At 39.0% G+C, this 21,403-nt stretch overlaps 1 protein-coding gene across 1 annotated transcript; it reads right to left on the reverse strand.

The window, feature by feature from the left end:
• Nucleotides 1-664: 664 nt before the first annotated feature.
• LOC311508075 (integrin alpha-L-like) lies at nucleotides 665-16,590 on the reverse strand (the record flags this gene model as incomplete). The annotated part of the gene is made up of 21 exons (XM_084572708.1): nucleotides 665-673; nucleotides 841-1,007; nucleotides 1,104-1,261; nucleotides 1,347-1,477; nucleotides 1,674-1,871; nucleotides 1,961-2,107; nucleotides 2,457-2,599; nucleotides 2,717-2,834; nucleotides 3,730-3,933; nucleotides 4,086-4,236; nucleotides 4,379-4,521; nucleotides 4,611-4,741; nucleotides 4,821-4,920; nucleotides 10,711-10,772; nucleotides 10,880-11,012; nucleotides 11,261-11,481; nucleotides 11,580-11,673; nucleotides 14,155-14,285; nucleotides 14,365-14,476; nucleotides 16,331-16,392; nucleotides 16,494-16,590. The coding sequence occupies 21 exons, from the start codon at nucleotides 16,588-16,590 to the stop codon at nucleotides 665-667; spliced, it is 2,712 nt and encodes a 903-aa protein (XP_084428834.1).
• Nucleotides 16,591-21,403: the final 4,813 nt, after the last annotated feature.

Here is a 21,403-nt window from a genome sequence, read left to right on the forward strand (position 1 = left end):
TCCCCTTGTTTTTTTGTCTTGTGCATTTGGGTGAGGATGCATGCGCATACTGGTGAGACGAACTGTACTATATATTAAGATCAAAGATCCGTCACCACTTCCTCCCACTTTGTAAAAGTGACGCTAAACTACCTTGGAAGTGGGCACTGCCAGTTTTGATTGTGATCACTTGCCACCAGTGTTTGCACAGTAGTGACCAGGGGGATGGAGACTCCTTTTTTAAGCTTCAACAATGGGCAAAGAGTTGGAGCAATAAGTACCTAACAGTTTTTTTGGGGAGGGTTGACTCTATTTTGGAGCCGGGCCAAGTCGACATTAGAGGAACTGCAGTTTATGGCACTTCACCATTGCCTTCATTTTTTGTTCCAGACGTTGGCGTTTGGTAGAGCCCAAAAGTAGCGTAAGTGCTACAATCTTCACTAGCATGGACCTTTGTGGACCCTCACTTAACGCTTACTGTTAAGATTAAATAAGAGAAGATCAGATAAGTTCTCCTCTTAGCTTGGTACCAAGTTTTGGGCAAGAAGAGTGACTTTGATAATACGACTACTCCCCGAGACTCACTACTTTAAAGATTGTAGTTGCAAACACTAGTCCAAGATGGTAGTGCCCCCTTTCAAGTTATTTTGGTTTCACTTTTTCCAAACTGTGACATCGTCGATGTTTATGTCCACTGTCAACAAGATGCACAGGCAAATTTTACCTCAAGAAACTTGTCAGGCCTCTGTATGACAGTGCTTACAATTGATGGAAAGACCTAAGGAAATTTATCCTGTGAGTGAATAGATGTACAGCTAGAAAGACAGGTGATATCAACACTTTTAATGAGTATATCCATACTGGCATGTAGATGAGGTGGCTGAAACAGGTGTCTTTAACCCCCAACTCGTAGGTGGTTGTAAGATTCCTGGCTTTCCTATCGGACTGACTGAAGAAACCTCGATGTACCGATCTCATTGGATCCACATCGAGAGTGCACGAGATGTTCAGTCTCAAATTCATTGTCCCTGCAAGAAGCATCCATATAGCTCAAATCAGCCAGAAACTGATCTGCTGAACAGCACCAGCAGCTGTTAAGAAATTGTGTTGTATGAGGTCCCTACCTTCTTTACTCTTTGTTGCCTCAACCATTTGAAAGCAGGCTGTTAAGGAACCCAAAGGTACATTTACATCTGTGTCGCCCGGGCAGTCAAGTTTCTCTGTTTGTATCTCCGCGGGGCAAAAAGACAGGTGTGCGCAGACATTAACGACGGGCTTGGACCTGAAAGACATTGACTAAATTGAAGTAGTTTGACTTGGGATATTTAGTTTGTTTTTAATGCATGCTTTTCATACATTATCCATGCCTTAAGAGAATAGTTGTTTCCGGTGATCCAACTGCAATACGTGGAAGTCCATCCTCTCCGGCGTCAATGTTCCCATCAATGGCCTGTCCAAAGAATCTAATCCCAGGTATCATTTTCTCTCCCGTGATTCTCTGGAATAACAAGATACTTGTCAATTAAAATAGTGTTTTATTCACTCACCAACTTAAAGAGGTGGTGATGAAATGGTACCGTATGTCAGAAAGTGCTGATTATCACTATAATCTATCTGTCTTTGCATGCCTGCCTTGTGTTTTCTAGTCTAGAGGAATTATTTTTCCTAATTTTATCAGATCTTTTCTGGCCGACCTGGCTGAAAATGCTTCGTATCCCTCTCCGTTGGTCTCCAAGGTAGATGTACACAGCCCCCCTGTTATCATCCTCAAGGGGGGCTCCAACAGCAACGTCTCGGAGTCCGTCTCCATTCAGGTCTGCAAGACTGGATATGGTGGAGCCAAATCTACCCATGGATGGCGCCGTCACATTCAGTTCACTTTTCAGTTGCATCTATATAGGCATAAGGGGAGGGATAGATGGATTTAGAGAATAAAAGTATGTATTTTCTCACAGTAATCCAAGCCACTGTCACTGCCCACCTCATTGGTCAGCCTGTAGATGTATATCCGGCCTTCTTTCTTCTCCTGTGGCTGGTAAAACAGCGGAGCTCCCACCAGCAGAAAATCCATGTTATTGTCTGAGTTAACATCCAATGAGCACAGCTCTGCACCGAAGTAGGAACCAATCTGAAAAAATTATTTGTATTGTATGGTTTCTGAATGGTTTCTGCATACAAATTTCACTTTTACAGGCTACCATATATAACTTGTGACCCATTGTCATTTTTTTGGATAATCTGCTAAACGGCAATGACTTGTTGCATGTTTTGGTCTACACACTTCACCACTGATATTTGTACCTGTTGCATCTTGTCCAATTCTCTGGACAGTCTCGTCATCATGTGGTTTGAAAACCAAACTTTGTCTAAGTTCAGAACTTTTCAAAATCGTCTTGTTTCTAGACAACTTTCAAAATACGCAATAAACCTACTAATCTGACACAGTGATAAGAAACTTTCTTAAGACATTTACCAACCTGTTCACCCTTTATTCTTTGGGAGAATATCCAGTTCCCTCCATTGTAAATGAAAAGTACGACCTGTCCAGTGCGCTCAAAGCTTGGTGCACCCATAAAATATAGAAGTTGACCGTTCTTCTTTCCAAAAGAAATAGAGTATCCTGCAACAGTGTCAGTCACAAAGGAAATATTCAGCTTAATGTTAACAATTACAGTGTTGCTTAAAAGTTTTTGCACAGTTCGGATTTTTCTGGTTAAACCCAAAGAAAGAAGTTTACCTATATAGGAGTCAGTCTGCATGTCTGGATCTTCAGTTGGTGTTTTTTTGTTTTCTTGAAGCTTTTCAACAGAACTACGCCAGCTGTTTGATCTGACTGAACCCAGAACTAAAGAATTCTGTAAACAAAGAAGTCACAAACAGGAATGGAGACGCCGTGGATGATTATGTTGGATCATCTGTCAGGTCTGAATTTATGTAGCCAAGATACTTTTGTCCAATGAGGCAGCTGATCATTATTGAAATCATTGAACAGATATCCAAAAATTAGATAGATCAACTAAACGGAATGTTCACTAGTGGGGGGCTCCAACAGCAAGTCAGTTCCCATAGACTAATGTTCTATGTTGTCTCCATGTTCAAATGTTCAACTTTACAGCAGTAATAAACATTTACAGCCTGGTACAAAAACTGTTTTGGTCTGTATTAAGTGTTTCGTTCACTACAGCTGTACAGGGGGTTATTTTTAATTTAACTCACTAAAATAAATCATGTCGAAACTTGAAGTTGTGTATAGTTTTAATTAGCCAGGACAGGTGTTAGGTGGTTTCACACATGCAGCCAGTAGTGTGAACCTCAAAAGTATTCTTCAAGGATTGGTGATGTCACAGAGAGAAGATTTTGAAACAAATAAGACTTTTATGCCCTGTTCAGACCTTGCATTAAGAGTCTGTCTTGCGCAAGCCGAACACAAGTGGCCAGTTAAAGTACAGGTGCGAACACACTCAGGAGGCAGTGGGTTCTCAAACAGCTAAAACTGTTTCCTTGTCTTTGACAAGGAGAACATACTAGTCCAACAAGTGTGTAGCTCACCGCCTAACTGTATTTCAGTCATATTTTGTAAAACTGTTACTGTACCTGCGACTGTACTTGGTCAGATGCTTAATTTTTGCTACTGGATGTGTAAATGGTGACATTTGTCATTACTCACCTTGTAGAAGACTGCACTGAATCCACTCTGAGACATTGCATTAGTCATCTGTTCTGCTCGATCTGCTAATTATCAGACATTGCACATGTAATGACTGCAGAGGCACGAGGTAGATTAACACTAGTGTTGCGCAAAGAGAGGACAAAGACATCACCTGCCACCTTCAACATTGTAACTACATTTTCCAGTTTTCCTGTGAGTCCATCATAGTTCTTAATTTTGAAGGTATGTTGATCCTTTGGTTCTGAAGCCAGCATCCTCATTTTATCCAGTCTGGCGTCTTGGACCTGAAACCAGAGTGCAAAATGAAATGATGAAGTACCTTCCAATTCTGACACCTGCAAGATAAACGACACAGTTCACAGATTCACAAATAATCATATATTATTGTTTTATCTATTGGGGAAATAAGACACAATACTGAGACATCACTGCTTACTCCAATGACCAAGCGAATGATGTTTTTTTCATCATATTTTTTAATAGTGCCGTTCCTGTCAGGGTCCGTGGGATCTCCATCTGTGATTAGCACCAGAACTTTGGTTGAATAAGGAAATGCACCTGCATCTGGGTTCTCAAAGATGTGGGACCTGAATATAAAGTACCATGTCGTGTGTACCACTTGTAATGATCAGAATAAACAAAGCTTCATCTAAAACACATGAACAGGTCAACATTTATCACTTAAACATGTTGTACTGTACCAGTTGTTTGTAATGTAACTGAACTTACAGCACATATGTGAGGGCTCTGTGTGTGTTGGAGAGAGCCTTCATATGACGTTCTTTCATAAGTTTATCAAGCGCAGTTCCAGCTTCAAAATCTTTGAAATCAAAAACTTTCTTGTAATGTGTGGAGAACTGAACTGCAGCAAACTGAAAAAAGCAAACAATATACACATTACTCATATTACATATATCATACTGTATGTACTTTGAGAAATAAAATGTAGAAGTGCAGTGACCTTGATAGAAGTGTTCTTAAGGCTGTCCATTATGTCCACTATTAGATCTTTATTTTTGTTGAACTCTGCTTCTGTCATGCTTTTGGATCCATCAAATAGAAAGACCAGCTCCACATTTGTCTTGGTGTATTCTGAATTGATCGAAATTTAGAAAGAATATTTATCCATGTCGAAAATGTTGTAGATAATATGATTAGAAAAGAATTTTACCTTGAAAACCAGTAGTAAAAGAGTTGCTTGGCTGAAGAGGCGTGAGACAGGCCGTGTTCAAGTTCTCATTGTATTCTTGGATAGCACTTGGACCACAATTCTAGATCACATCATGAGAACTTACGCACATTAGCATGAACAGCTTTTATCATTTAATGATTTTTTTAAAAAAAATAAAAAAATAAAAAAATAAAACAATCACGACAAATCTGAGTTCCATCAGTTGTTTCGACAGGTTACATAAACTGCCATATCTATCTATCCATCCATCCATCAATCAGGTATCAAATCTCATTGGACACCAGGGCCCGTATTCCTAAAGATTCTTAGCGCTAAGAGTTGCTCCTAGTGGCCAAATTCTAAGAAAATTCTTAGAATCATGACGTTTCCCTCTCAAAGTTAGGAGTAGCTCCTAGTAAAGATAAAAGCTATTCCTAAAGAATCTTAGCTCTTAAGAGTGCTCCTAAGGTGAGATCTGCTAAGAGCAGGGAGGAGGACTTTTAGGAGGCTTAGGAATTTCTTAAGCAGAGGAGAAAATGGCTGAAAGAAGAGACAGGAGAGATATTCTCCAAACACTGAATGACAATCAAGCTTGTTACAATCGCAATACAGTGGTCCCTCGTTTATCGCGGGAGTTACGTTCTAAAAATAACCCGCAATAGGCGAAATCCGCGAAGTAGTCAGCTTTATTTTTTACAATGATTATAAATGTTTTAAGGTTGCAAAACCCCTCAATACACTTTTCTCAATAACTTGCAAACATACCGCACTTCAGTCACACTGCCAGCGATCAAAGATACTGTATATGTAAATCTGCAACAATTCTGTAGACACCGTACGGAGGAGATTGATTGACAATGGTCTACAGTCCCTTAGCCAATCAGGACGCAGAAGACGATACGCAGCCTCTCCCTTAGCCAATCAGGACGCAGAAAACAATGCGCTGTAAAAAAAAAAAAAAAAGCATGCACAATTGCACTAAAAAAATCCGCAAGGCTGCGAAAGGTGAACCGCGTTATAGCGAGAGACTACTGTATCACCGGAAATAAAGTCATCACAACACTGAGGTATTTAGCAACAGGAAAAATGCAAAAATGCAACAATGCAGCAGTGATGACTTGGAGCCAAATCTACGTCTTAAACACTTTTCTTCTCATTGACCAGTTGATCCAGAAGCAAACACTGTTCCTCTTCAGTTGGGTTTCCTACTTCATTTCTTCTCCACTGCTGTTCGGTTTTTGGAAGATTTGAACACCAACCAACACTGCTTCTTCTAGGCCGGTTAGCAATCACAGAAATTGATGAAAGCTGAGCCATTTTACTCTTGTTAATACCAAATAGGTGAAGTGCAAAATGTTACCAGTGTGGTAAATGAATGAAAGCAAATAAATAAAACTATCAGCATGTGAATACTGTGGTAGTGGCCTGAGTTTAATCATACATTTTATAGGATACTTTTTAAAGTATAGCGTACTATTTATTTATTTTTATGTAAAGTATTATTTATAATTATACAGTCTTCATAGAGATTAGATTCTGTTATTAAGTCTATTAATCTGAGGTCCATTCTAGGCCAATTATCACCAAAAGTGTATTTTTATCTAGCTTTTAGGATCAACCAATCACACCTCTTGAAATGATGACTCATACCTAGCAACGGGGTCAACCACACCTCCTCACTAAGATAAGAGTTTCTGTCCATTCCTTGCTAAGAGTTCTCTAAGAATTTTCTGGAATCACTCCTAAGCTAAGACTCCTAGCTAGGAATTTTTAGGCTAAGATAGGAGCTCTCTTAGAGGATTCTTAGAATCTTTAGGAATACGGGCCCAGGGGTTGTACTGCGAGTCGACTTTACCGCTGCTCCATGACGCGTCAAGCAGGAAGTCGACTCGTCGCCGATCACGTGACAAAAACAACATGGACCAACACGGAGAAGACAGGTGAGGAGGCCCGTGGCGCATTGCAGCAAACTACCAGCGGTTTATCAAGTGTGTGGAAATACTTAACAAAAGATGATGCCCATTCTACCGTGACATGCAGAATATAAGTCAGTCCAGAATACAACTTACGTATTACTGATATGCGCACTCATCTCAAAAGGCTAACGATAGCAGAGGAACGGTCCAAATCCTCTCAGTTAACGACTTCATCAAACACACTGCGGTAACAGAGAGAAGGAGGCTGCAAATTTGCTGGTGAATTTCATTGTCAAAGTTATTAGACCTTTAGCTTACATACACGCAAAAGTAGATATATAATATCCCAGCTACACACGTGGACGTGTTGGGACCCTTCTCTTAAAGAAAGCAACCCACAATGGTAACTGGAATAAGTTGAAACTGAAAAATTTACTTAAAATTAGTAAAATCAGAACCATTTAAAAAAAACAAACTAATAAAACTGGCCTGGACAAAAATGGTACCCCTAGAAAAGATTGATAATAATTTGACCATAGGGACATGCCATCACAGGTGTCTTAAAACTTGTAATCAGTCAGTCTGGTTATTTAAAGGGTAAAAGGTAGTTGTGCTGTTTGGTACTATGGTGTGTACCACACTGAACATGAGAATAACATATTATTCAGAAGTTCAAGGTCCACATGACTGTAGCCAACCTCCCTGGATGTGGCCGCAAGAGGAAAATTGCTGACAAATGGAATAGAAGTATAATACGCATGGTAACCAAAGAGCCCAGAACAACTTCTAAAGAGATCAGAAGTGAACTCCAAAGTAAAGGTACATCATTGTCACATCACACCGTCCATTGGTGTTTGAGCCCAAGTGGACTTAATGGAAGACTACCAAGGAGAACTCCACTGTTGAAAGCAAATCATAAAACAGTGAGACTGGACTTTGCCAAAATGCATATTGCCAAGCCACAGAGCTTTTGGGAGAATGTCCTTTGGAAAGATGAGACAAAACTGGAGCTTTTTGGGCAAGTCACATCAGCTCTATGTTCACAAATGCAAAAATGAAACATACAAAGAAAAGAACACTGCACCTACTGTAAAACATGAAGGAGGCTCAGTTTTGTTCTGGGGCTGCTTTGTCCCAGGGGTTTTGAATCTGTGCAGGGTACAACGCAACCTCATGCCTATCAAAGCATTCTGGAGGGAAACGTGCTGCCCAGTGTCAGAAGGCTTGGTCTCAGTCACAGGTCATGGGTCCTCCAACTGGATAATGACCCAAAACACACAGCTAAAAATACCCAAGAATGTCTTAGAATAAAACATGGGACTATTCTGAAGTGGCCTTCCATGAGCCCTGATATAAATCCTATTCAGTATTTGTGGAAGGAGCTGAAACATACAGTCTGGAGAAGACGCCCTTCAAACCTAAGCTAGCTGAAGTGGACCAAAATACCTGTGGACAGGTGCAGAACTCTCGGTGGGAGTTACAGAAATCGCTTGATTGCAGTGATTGCCTCAAAATGTTGTGCAACAAAATATTAAGTCAAGGGTACCATCATTTTTGTCCAGGCCAGTTTCATTAGTTTGATTTTTTTTAAATGATTTTGTTCAACCAAAATTCAAATGCAATGTCTGATATTCATTACTTAATTATTAGTATTTTTTTATTCATTACAACTTTTGTCAGTTTCAGGTTATTTTAGTAACCTTTTTTTGTTTAACAGAAGGGTACCAACAATTTTGTCCAAGTGTGTATATTATCCTATCTTACAACACCTGTGAAGTACTATTAAATGCTACTGACGGTGCCAATTTATACAGGCTATGCATATCCGCTACACAGTAATGATAAGTTCACGTGTTTATGTTCAGTTCTGTTGTGTTCTATTAGTTGACATTGTTCCTGTGGTTCTTGAGCTTGTTTTTTGTCGTTGATGTCAGTTTATGCACCACACAAGAGACGGAGGTTACAGTAGAGCTGACAGTTTGTCGAGCAAGAGCCACAGATTGTCTGACAGAAGTGTCAGACTGATGGTGTTTATGGTGTTGCTGTGGGCTACGGCTGACAGTAGCCTGTGTTCAAGTTTCAATAAACTTGCAGAAAAGCCCCCATAGCTTCTTTTGTGTGAGACACTACAATACGTATTTAGGTCAAGAATATAGATTTCAATGTTGCAAAGCTTTACTTTGTCAAATATCACTTTTGGTTCTTGGAGAAAAAGGGGGCTACATATTTTTACAGAGCTTCTTATTTAGAAGTGAAAACTCTCAAATTAAAGCTGAGAGTCTGTACTTCAAGCTTATATCCATTGTAAAACGGTCACTTGAATGTATTGGATAACTGCTAAACTAGCGTCAGTGACGACATAGTTTATCCTTATGATGGATATAACACTAAATCATAACTTGCGTTAAGTGTCACTGTGATATAAATAGAAATTGCCTGCAACTTGTATCAATTTCTGTATTTAGCCAACAACACGTTCAGTTCAATAATGTCAACCATATTTATTGTCAGTTGTCACTTGTAACTAGAGAAAAAACTTAAGCTAAAACCGTTTGCTTGTCTTTGACAGGGAGAACATAGTAGTCCAACAAGTGTGTGGCTCACCCCCTAAATGTACACTATATTACCAAAAGTATTCGCTCACCCATTCAAATGATCAGAATCAGGTGTTCTAATCACTTGGCCTGGCCCCAGGTGTATAAATTCAAGCACTCAGGCATGCAGACTGTGAAACAAGACATTTGTGAAAGAATGGGCCGCTCTCAGGAGCTCAGTGAATTCCAGCGTGGAACTGTCATAGGATGCCACTTGTGCAACAAATCCAGTCGTGAAATTTCCTCGCTCCTAAATATTCCACAGTCAACTGTCAGCTCTATTATAACAAAATGGAAGCGTTTGGGAAAAACAGCAACTCAGCCACGAAGTGGTAGGCCACGTAAAGTGACGGAGAGGGGTCAGCGGATGCTGAAGCGCATAGTGCAAAGAGGTCGCCGACTTTCTGCACAGTCAATTGCTACAGAGCTACAAACTTCATGTGACCTTCAGATTAGCCCAAGTACAGTACGCAGAGAGCTTCATGGAATGGGTTTCCATGGCCGAGCAGCTGCAGCCAAGCCACACATCACCAAGTGCAATGCAAGGCGTCGGATGCAATGGTGTAAAGCACGCCGCCACTGGCCTCTAGAGCAGTGGAGACGCGTTCTCTGGAGTGATGAATCACGCTTTACCATCTGGCAATCTGATGGACGAGTCTGGGTTTGGAGGTTGCCAGGAGAACGGTACATTTCAGATTGCATTGTGCCAACTGTGAAATTTGGTGGAGGAGGAATTATGGTATGGGGTTGTTTTTCAGGAGCTGGGCTTGGCCCCTTAGTTCCAGTGAAAGGAACATTGAATGCTTCAGGATACCAAAACATTTTGGACAATTCCATGCTCCCAACCTTGTGGGAACAGTTTGGAGCGGGCCCCTTCCTCTTCCAACATGACTGTGCACCAGTGCACAAAGCAAGGTCCATAAAGACGTGGATGACAGAGTCTGGTGTGGATGAACTTGACTGGCCTGCACAGAGTCCTGACCTGAACCCGATAGAACACCTTTGGGATGAATTAGAGCGGAGACTGAGAGCCAGGCCTTCTCGACCAACATCAGTGTGTGACCTCACCAATGCGCTTTTGGAAGAATGGTCAAAAATTCCTATAAACACTCTCCTCAACCTTGTGGACAGTCTTCCCAGAAGAGTTGAAGCTGTAATAGCTGCAAAAGGTGGACCGACATCATATTGAATTCTATGAGTTAGGAATGGGATGGCACTTCAGTTCATAGAATGAGTAAAGGCAGGTGAGCGAATACTTTTGGTAATATAGTGTATTTCAGTCATGTTTTGTAAAACTGTTACTGTACCTGCGATGGTACTTGGTCAGATGCTTAACTTTTGCTACTGGATGTGTAAATGGTGACATTTGCCATTACTCACCTTGTTGAAGACTGCCCTGAATCCTCTCTGAAGCATTTCATTAGTCATCTGTTCTGCTCGAGCTGCCAAATATCAGACATTGCACATTTAATGACTGCAGAGGCACATGAGGAAGATAAGGGGGTTGTTATAACATTAGTGTTGCACAAAGAGAGGACAAAGACATCACCTGCCACCTTCAATGTCGTCACTACATTTTCCAGTTTTCCTGTGAGTCCAACATAGTTCTCAATTTTGAAGGTATTTTGATCCTTTGGTTCTGAGGCCAGCATCCTCATTTTATCCAGTCTGGCGTCTTGGACCTGAAACCACAGTGCAACATGAAATGATGAAGTACTTTCCAATTCTGATATCTGGAAGATAAACGACACAGTTCTTTACAATGTAGGACTAAAAACTGGAATCAGGACTTGTTGTAGTATTTGAAATGTGCTTTCTACTCTTGTCTGAGTCGTACCGTCTGCATTTCAGTGGAGACTCACAAACAATCACATGCGATTGTTTTATCTGTTGAAGAAATAAGACACAATACTGAGACATCACTGCTTACCCCAATGACCAAGCAAGTTATGTTTTCTTCATGATATTTTTTAATAGTGCCATTCCTGTCAGGGTCAGTGGGATCTCCATCTGTGATTAGCACCAGAACCTTTGTTGCATTAGGAGTTGCACCTGCATCTGGGTTGTCAAAGATGTGCGACCTGTGGTGAATGTAAATGTACCACTTGTAATGATCAGAATCTACACACACGAATAGGTTGACATTTATCACTTAAACATGTTGTACTGTACCAGTTGTTTGTAATGCAACTGAACTTACAGCACATGTGTGAGGGCTCTGTGTGTGTTGGAGAGAGCCTTCATATGACGTTCTTTCATAAGTTTATCAAGCGCAGTTCCAGCTTCAAAGTCTTTGAAATCAAAAACTTTCTTGTAATGTGTGGAGAACTGAACTGCTGCAAACTGAAAAAGCAAACAATATACACATTATTCATATTTCGTATATCATACTGTATGTATTTTGGGAAATAAAATGTAGAAGTGCAGTGACCTTGAAAGATGTGTTCTTAAGGCTGTCCATTATGTCCACTATTAAATCTTTATTTTTGTTGAACTCTGCTTCAGTCATGCTTTTGGATCCATCAAATAGAAAGACCAGCTCCACATTTTTCTTGGTGTATTCTGAATTGATCCAAATTTTGAAAGAATAAGTAACCATGTCAAAAATATTCTAGATAATATGATTACAAATTAATTTTACCTTGGAAACCAGTAGTAAAAGAGTTGGTTGGCTGAAGATGCGTGATGTTGTGACAGGCCGTGTTCAGATAGGAGTTCTCATTGTATTCTTGGGCAGCACTTGGGCCACAAGCCTACATTAGATCAGATCAGATCAGAACATAACATTTTATCATTTAATGATTTTTTTTTATTTTTTTTAAAGCGTGACAGCAAATTTGAAGGCCATCAATTGTTTCGACGGTTTGCATAAACTGCCATTTACCACAACATTAACTAATGCATTACCATCAGGAAATACTCTTGCCATGAAGTGGTGGATGCAGTATACCATGCATGATCTATCTATCCATCTATCTATCTAACTGTATCTTATATTTTCTCTCTATTTATAGTCAAAGTGTTTTTTAATGTAATTTCACCCACATATAGCAGGTGCGGTACATAGTGCATAAAAGTGTATTGTAATTTTGCTCTGTTTACTGTAATTTGGCTGTTAAGCAGGCATGTAACTCCCCAGTGAAACAAGTCACCAAGGTATGTCACATTTTATTGGAAAGGCATTGTTCCATACAATATGGATATAATGTGTTTGTTATATGTAGTACCACTACAGAGGCACAGGGCTCAGATTCTGTTTGGAATGCAAACTGCGATTAAATGTGTTAATTTGTTTAACGCGTTAACTTTTTTGTAATTAATTAATTGTAATTACCGCTTTTAAGTCCCACCCCTAGTTCATTTATGAAAGGAATGAAACAGTTTTTGAATAAATTTGAGTCAGTTCTCAAATATCACTTTTGATTCCTTAAGAAAAACTTTAAGCTTATATTCATTATAAAACAGTCACTTGAATTTACTGGAAAACAGCTAAACTAGTGTCAGTGATGATATAGTTTATCCTTTTGATGGATATGACCCTAAACCATAACTTGCGTTAAGAGTTAGTGTGATATATATTGAAATTGCCTGTAACTTGTATCATTTTCTGTAAAGTTCAATAATGTCAACCATATTTATTGTCAATTGTCACTATGAACTGGAGAAAATCTTCCGCTAAAACTGTTTGCTTGTATTTGACAAGAAGAACATACTAGTCCAACAAGAGTGTGGCTCACCCTAAATGTATTTCAGTCATACTATGTAAAACTGTTACAGTACCTGCGATGGTAGTTGGTCAGATGATTAACTTTTGCAACTGGATGTGTAAATTGTGACATTTGTCATTACTCACCTTGTTAAAGACTGCACTGAATCCACTTGGAGACATTTCATTAGTCATCTGTTCTGCTCCAGCTGCCAAATATGAGACATTGTACATTTAATGACTGCAGAGGCACATGAGGAAGATATGGGGGTTGTTTATAACATTAGTATTGCACAAAGAGAGGACAAAAACATCACCTGCCACCTTCAACATTGTAACTACATTTTCCAGTTTTCCTGTGAGTCCAACATAGTTCTCAATTTTGAAGGTATTTTGATCCTTTGGTTCTGAAGCCAGCATCCTCATTTTATCCAGTCTGGCGTCTTGGACCTGAAACCAGAGTGCAACATGAAATGATGAAGTATTTTCCAATTCTGACATCTGCAAGATAAACGACACACTTCACAGATTCACAAATAATCACATATGATTGTTTTATCTGTTGGAGAAATAAAACACCATACTGAGACACCACTGCTTACCCCAATGACCAAGCAAGTTATATTTTCTTCATGATATTTTTTAATAGTGCCGTTCCTGTCAGGGTCCGTGGGATCTCCATCTGTGATTAGCACCAGAACTTTAGTTGCATTAGGAGTTGCACCTGCATCTGGGTTCTCAAAGATGTGGGACCTGTGGTGAATGTAAAAGTACCACTTGTAATGATCAGAATAAAAAAAGTTTCATCTAAACACATGAATAGGTCAACATTTATCACTTAAACATGTTGTACTGTACCAGTTGTTTGTAATGTAACTGAACTTACAGCACATATGTGAGGGCTTTGTGTGCGTTGGAGAGAGCCTTCATATGACGTCCTTTCATTAGTTTATCAACGGCAGTTCCAGCTTCAAAATCTTTGAAATCAAAAACTTTCTTGTAATGTGTGGAGAACTGAACTGCTGCAAACTGAAAAAAGCAAACAATATACACATTATTCATATTTCGTATATCATACTGTATGTACTTTTGGAAATAAAGTGTAGAAATGCAGTGACCTTGATAGATGTGTTCTTAAGGCTGTCCATTATATCCACTATTAGATCTTTATTTTTGTCGAACTCTGCTTCAGTCATGCTTTTGGATCCATCAAATAGAAAGACCAACTCCACATTTTTTTTGGTGTATTCTGAATTGATCCAAATTTAGAAAGAATATTTAACCATATCAAAAATATTGAAGATATTATAATTACAAAAGAATTTTACCTTGGAGACCAGGAGTAAAAGTTTTGCTTGGCTGAAGATGCGTGATCTTGTAACAGACCGTGTTCAGGTAGGAGTTCTCATTGTGTTCTTGGACAGCACTTGGACCACAAGCCTAGATCAGATCAGATCAATCAGCAATCACAATCAATCAACAATCACAGCAAATTTGAGTGTCCTCAATTTTTTTTCGAGAGGTTACATGAACTGCCATTTACCTAATGCATTAACTAATGCATTTCCATCAGGTAATAATCTTGCCTTGAATTGGTGGATGCAGTATGTCATGCATGATCTATCTATCTAGGCATCTATATGTATGTATATACAGCTTATATTTTCTCTTTATTTATAGTCAAAGTGGTTTTTATTGTCATTTCAACCACATATGGCAGGTGCAGTACATAGTGTATAAAAGTGTATTGTAATTTTGCTCTGTTTATTGTAACTTGGCTGTTAAGCAGGCATGTAACTCCCCAGTGAAACAAGTCACCAAGGTAAGTCACATTTTATTGGAAAGGCATTGTTCCATACAATATGGCTATAATGTGTTTGTTATATGTAGTACCACATCAGAGGCACAGGGCTCAGATTCTGTCAGGCAAGTCACCATGTGGTGCATAGTTGATGGGAAACTGTGTGGATGTTTATGGATTTGATATAATATTGAGACATAACAAGACATTCTAACATGCTGACTGTGAAATTCAAAGTTTGGCCGCAAGTTTTCTCTGTCAGTGCGATGCTTTTTATCAGTGGAGAGAGTTGCTTCCCTAGTTTCAAATGACAAATAGAGCTAAGTGGATTGTGTGTACTGCTGTGCTCCATTTTGACTCTCCTCATAGTTATGGCGCTTTTATTCATTCACTAAAATATTCATATTAGCCACACATTTTGAATATAATACACTTGGCTACAATATGTATTTGGATCAAGAATATAGATTTTAATGTTGCAAACCATTACTTTCTACTGTGTTTTTATGTATGACGTCAGCGACTAGTCGACGTCAACTCAACTTTCACCACATATTAGTCGACTTCAAAAAATTGGAAGTCGTTCAACCCCAGCTGTACACATTCACATGGTGACATATATATTGTTCATTTTTAATAATTTGTTCAGAATCCTTTTCAGGCAAAGACTGTCTGAAGTCAGAAACGTGTAAACATCACCAGAGGATGAGTTCTGGGTTGCTTTCACAGTATTTTTTGGGTCATTATCCATGTGTACTGTGATGAATTGTCCATTCAGCTTGGCTTCATTTGTTTGAATCTGAGAGGATATCTCTATACACCCAGTGCCACTGGAAGCCATGCATTCTTATGCATCACACCACCTCCAATGTTTTTTAGGGGTGATGTTGTATTCTTCGGATCACAAGCCAGTCCAATCCTTTTCCATATGTTTTCTTCTCATCACCCTGGTACATGTTGATCTGAGCTTCCTGTGCCTAAAGAATGCTGTCCTAGAAGTGGTCTGACTTTTTGAGATTTTATTTTTAATGTTTGACAGTGTCTTTTTTTTTCTGTTCTTGATGTTTATGGATGTTTTGCACCTTGGGATTAACCTTCTGTATTTGCTCTTATAAAGTCTTGTCTTTATGGTAGACTTGTGATGTTGTTAAATGTTTTCCAAAACTGGATTTTTATCAGATTTATCTCATTTATCTCTCTGCTGGAATTTATTTTGTTTTTGCAGCCCTAAGATAGCCTGTTCCATTTGCATTGACATTCCAACTAAATAATCAGTTTATGTATTTATCCGACAACACGTAGAAAAACTTCAGCTAAAACTGTTTGCTTGTCTTTGACAAGGAGAACATACTAGTCCAACGAGTGTGTAGCTCACTCCCCAAGTTTATTTCAGTCATATATTGTAAAACTGTCATTGTACCTGCGATGGTACTTGGTCAGATGCCTAACTTTTGCTACTGGATGTACAAATGGTGACATTTGCCATTACTCACCTTGTAGAAGACTGCACTGAATCCACTTGGGGACATTTCGTCAGGCATCTGTTCTGCTCCAGCTGAAATGACATTGTACATGTAATGACTGCAGAGGCACATGATGTAGATAACAGTGTTGTTATGACACTAGTGTTGCACAAAGAGAGGACAAAGACATCACCTGCGTTCACCTTTGTTACTACAGTTTCTAGATTTTCCAGGAGTCCATCATAGTTCTCAATTTTGAAGGCATTTTGATCTTTTGGTTCTGAAGCCATGTCCCTAAATTTATCTAGTTTGGCGTCTTTGACCTGAAACCAGAGTGCAACATGAAAGGATCTGCAATATAAACGACACAGTTCAGTACAATGTAGGACTAAAAACTGGAATCAGGACTAGTTGTAGTATTTGAAATGTGCTTTCTACTCTTGTCTGATTCATGCATGAGAGTGGCGACTTGCAATCGTGATTGTTTTATATGTTGAGGAGATAAGACACAATACAGAGACATCACTGCTTACCCCAATGACAATGCGAATTATGTTTTTTTCATCATATTTTTTAATGATGTTGTTCTTGTCAAGGTCATTGGGATCTCCATCTGTGATTAGCACCAGAACTTTAGTTGCATTAGGAGTTGCACCTACATCTGGGTTGTCAAAGATGTGGGACCTGTGGTGAATATAAAAGTAACGCTTGTAATGATGAGAATAAACAAAGCTTCATCTAAACACATGAATATGTCAACATTTATCACTTAAACATGTTCTACTGTACCAGTTGTTTGTAATGTAACTGAACTTACAGCACATATGTGAGGGCTTTGTGTGTGCTGGTGAGATCCCTCATATGGGGTTCTTTCATAAGTTTATCAACGGCAGTTCCAGCTTCAAAGTCTTTGAAATCAAAAACTTTGTTGTAACGTGTGGAGAACTGAACTGCTGCAAACTGAAAAAAAAATAAAAAAACAATATACACATTATTCATATTAGGTATATCATAGTTTGGGAAATAAAGTGTAGAAGTGCTATGACCTTAATAGATAAGTTCTTAAGGCTGCCCATTATCTCCACTATGAAGTCCTTATTTTTGTTGAACTCTGCTTCAGTCATGCTTCTTGAGCCATCAAATAGAAAGACAAGGTCCACTGTCTTGTTTGTGCTTTCTGAAACAATGTTCTACAAATATTTAACCAGGTGAAAATATTAGGAGGTCATATGTTAGGCTCTCTAAATATCTGTTACCTTGGACAGCAGAGGAGTTGATTTGCTGATGATGGTCTCTCTTCTTGTAACACATGTTTTTCGGACAGGAATTCTCGTGACATCCATAGACTGCACTTGGCCTGCAAACCTTGACCAGATTGGAGGACAATGAAATTAATTTTTGATTTTGAATTGTTTTCATTCATTCACTGCAATTCAATTATATTTATATAAAACTGTTAAAGTAGTTCTGTTTCTGGTGAGTTAGCTGTTATAAGGACTGAATATAAGAGGTATCATAGGCAGGTTGGAGAATTATGCATTCGTTTAGGAGTGGATAGCTGTGAGTCATGATGATTGATGAGACCAGGACCACAGATGAGTTGGGGGGGGGGGGGGGGGGGGGGGGGGGGAAGGGAGATGAAGAGATGGACAAACAGCCAATAACATGCTATACAGTAGTACCACACAATGCATGAGTAGTAAGAGAGACGAAATTAGATAAAGAAAATTAGAGGATAGGTGCTTCATGCATCATCCCCCAGCAGCCGAGGCCTATAGCAGCATAACTAAGTGATAGTTTGGGGTCACCTGAGCTATGAGCTTTATCAAAAAGGAAAGTCTTAAGCCTTTAAAGTAGAAAGGGTGTCTCCCAAACCCGAAATGGGAAACTGAAGGTTCTGCCTCCCATTCTACATTTTGAAACTCTAGAAACCACATGTTAGCCAGCACTTTGAGATCGAAGTGCTCTATTGGGATGGTACTTTGAGGAGATGTAATGGAGCTTGGCCTTTAAGGGCCAAATTCTCTTCTGGAATATACAGGGAGCTGATGAAGAGAAGCTAAAACTAGTTTTTATTACAGACACATTGTATGTGTGGAAATCCTCTTACTTTCACTATTAAACATAGCCCTGAGTTCTATACTGTTGTTTTTCTTCAATTTGATTTCACCAAATGTTTAAGTGATTGCCGATCATGATCAATCAGGATTTTTTTCCGACCACATTTCTTCCTCAAATACAATGGTTCCCCACTATCCTTCCATCTCCTTAGATGTTTTCTCTGCTTGATGCATGCCAATGATTTGACCCTTCTCAAACAGACTAACATCTTTTCCACAACTACAGGATATGTCTTTAGACATGGTTGTTTAAAAAATAAGAATCTACTCATTGCATCAGCTGGGGTTAAATAACTTGTTGCCAGCTGAAGATAATCACCCATGCAGTAATTACCCAATAGGAGGCTCACACATATTTGCTTAGTTAAATCCAAGAGGCAACTTTTTTTTTGGCCAGGCAGTGTATGACCTTCTTGCTAATTACTGTCAGTGCTCTTGCTTCAGCATTTTGAACCAATTGGATGCTTTTTAAAGAGCTATTTGGACAGCCAGGCAGTAATGAATTACAGTAATCCAGCCTGGAAGACACAAAATCATGAACTAGTTTTTCAGCATCACCCTGAGACAGGATGTTCCTAATGTCATGACATTACGCAGGTGGAAGAAGGCAGCCCTGGTCACTTGCTTTATGTGCCAATTAAAGGACATATCCTCATCAAATAAAACCAAGGTTTCTCAGTACTGGAAAGCCATCCAGAGAAACTATATGATTAGATAGTGAATCTCTGAGTTGTTTAGGGCCAAATACAATGACTTCTGTTTTGTCTAGAAGTAGAAAGTTACAGGTCATCCAAGCCTTTACGTCATTAAGGCATGCTTGGAGTTTAACCAGCTGATTTGTTTCATCTCAATTCATGGATAAATATAGCTGAGTGTCATCTGCATAGCAACGGAAATGTGTTTGTTTCTTAATAATATTGCTAAAGGGAAGCATGTATAATGTGAGGAGTATTGATCCTAACTAAATTAGAATTTAGTTGTAGAGAAAGCACATTTTTAAAATAAATTAATTTGTGGTTTTTACTTACTATTAGTTCAGAGTGCGTGGAGTTTTCCACTATTGAAAGTCCAAAGTGCTCGACGGGCATTGTTGTGTCTGTGAGAGAAATGTCTGTGACAGTAGCATCTGATTAGAACTGTTTATAAAACAAAAACGATATCACCATTTCTTCGAGAAATATCTAAATGTCTGAACTTGTTTAGCCTGGCGTGTCATCAGACAGGTAACACGCCACTTGGAGTTCATTATGAAGCATGTTTCAACCGATACAGAGAAAAAAGATATCTCTGCATCAATTAGCAACCTCTGCAATCAGAGCCAGTTTGTTGTAACCAAATTAAACTCCACAGTGCTCAGATGACGTGTATGATGCTGTTACTCTTCTGTCCATCACCACATGAAGCCTTCTCAGATGATTTGAAGCAATTCCAGACCATCCGTAGTAGTGATGCTTTACGCTAAGTTTGGTCTGCCTTCCAGACTAGGACTTCCTCACACAGGCAGATATTTGGACTTGGCAGGTCATGAGGTGTGGTTGCCAATATAGTCAAGAATTTGCAAATAGTGCAACACCACTAAACGTAATACAGGTAGACTGGGATTAAGGATTAATCAGGGATGTGCAGATTAATGTTTTGGAGGCTTGAACCTTATTCATGCTGAGCTGCTGTTACCTTCAAAAACTGAGCAAGACCATATTTTATCAGAATCAATTGATCACATAACTAAAGGCCCTTTTTCAAGACTATTACATTCATAAACTTGAATTATTTATCTACATACCCATGGGAATTTATTCAGTAAAACGTAATTCCCGAAACTGACGTCTAGCAATCACCTAGAGAGAAGACATCTCACTTTTTTCTTGGAACTGCAAAAATGCTGTGTACTTGTGGTGGTTGCACAATAGTTTTTGCTGATATTTCTTTATTTGCAACTTCCCCATTATCTGCAACTTCTTGCTTTTAATGCTCCCAGTTAGTTCATTAATTTCACAAACATGTTCATGTACCTGGAACAATGATGCAAATATGGGTTTGGTCCAGATCAGAGTTGCACATTTCTTCAGATCCATCTAGCTGCGACGGTGCAGTGGGAAGTATTCTGTGGATAAGATCAACAACCATGAAAATAGTGATATTCTGTGCCCTATTTATAATTGTGCACGTAACAGAATTTATATCTGGGGCAGTGTTGCCAGATGTATGATAATTATTGTATTTATACAATAGTTTCAGGGCCTGTATGATATAAAAGGGCAATTATATGGTAGTTTACCATTTGACTGACAATGAATAAAGCCGTTGTTTCATTCAAATGGCCAAGCATCTGTGTTTATTCCTTAGCTTATTGTAGTTCTTTGCTCAGACCTCATTTGAAGGTGAATTATTTTTCATTTGTGAGGTCTGGTCATATTGACACCCATTTCACACTGATCAATATGAGTCATCACTCATACTTACCCTCCGCCCTCTTCAGATATGAATCGTAGCACTTTATTTTGAATGAAATATTCTTCCGTCGTGATGGTATGCTGAGTTGTGGCATCGATGTTGAAAGCCAAAGATACAGAGGTGGCTACGGTTTGAGAAAACAAAGTATCACATGTTGAATTACATGTTAAAGTTTTTGCCAATAAAGGATCAGAATTTATAAACCATACTTTTTACTAATACTGCTGTGCCCTCTTGACATCAGGGTGAATAGAAGTTAGGACACATCTGAATGACAGTTAAAGGAGGACTCAGACCCATCTGTAATTATAAAATCCTGTCTTCTGCCTTGGTTTTTATCTGCCTTGTAAATCCACAGATCTTCCAGTCAGGATACCTCTTTAACTTAAATTATTCCTTCAAACACTTTCCCCAGACACATGAAGCATCCCTTTTCACCTTGAAGATATATAATGTTTTATATCTTACCAACAGCCACCATATAGACGAGCCACACTACGTAATTCTTCAGATGCATCCTTTCCACTGA

This window comes from Chelon labrosus, assembly GCF_963514085.1.
Source record: "Chelon labrosus genome assembly, chromosome: 2".
Lineage (NCBI taxonomy): Eukaryota > Metazoa > Chordata > Actinopteri > Mugiliformes > Mugilidae > Chelon > Chelon labrosus.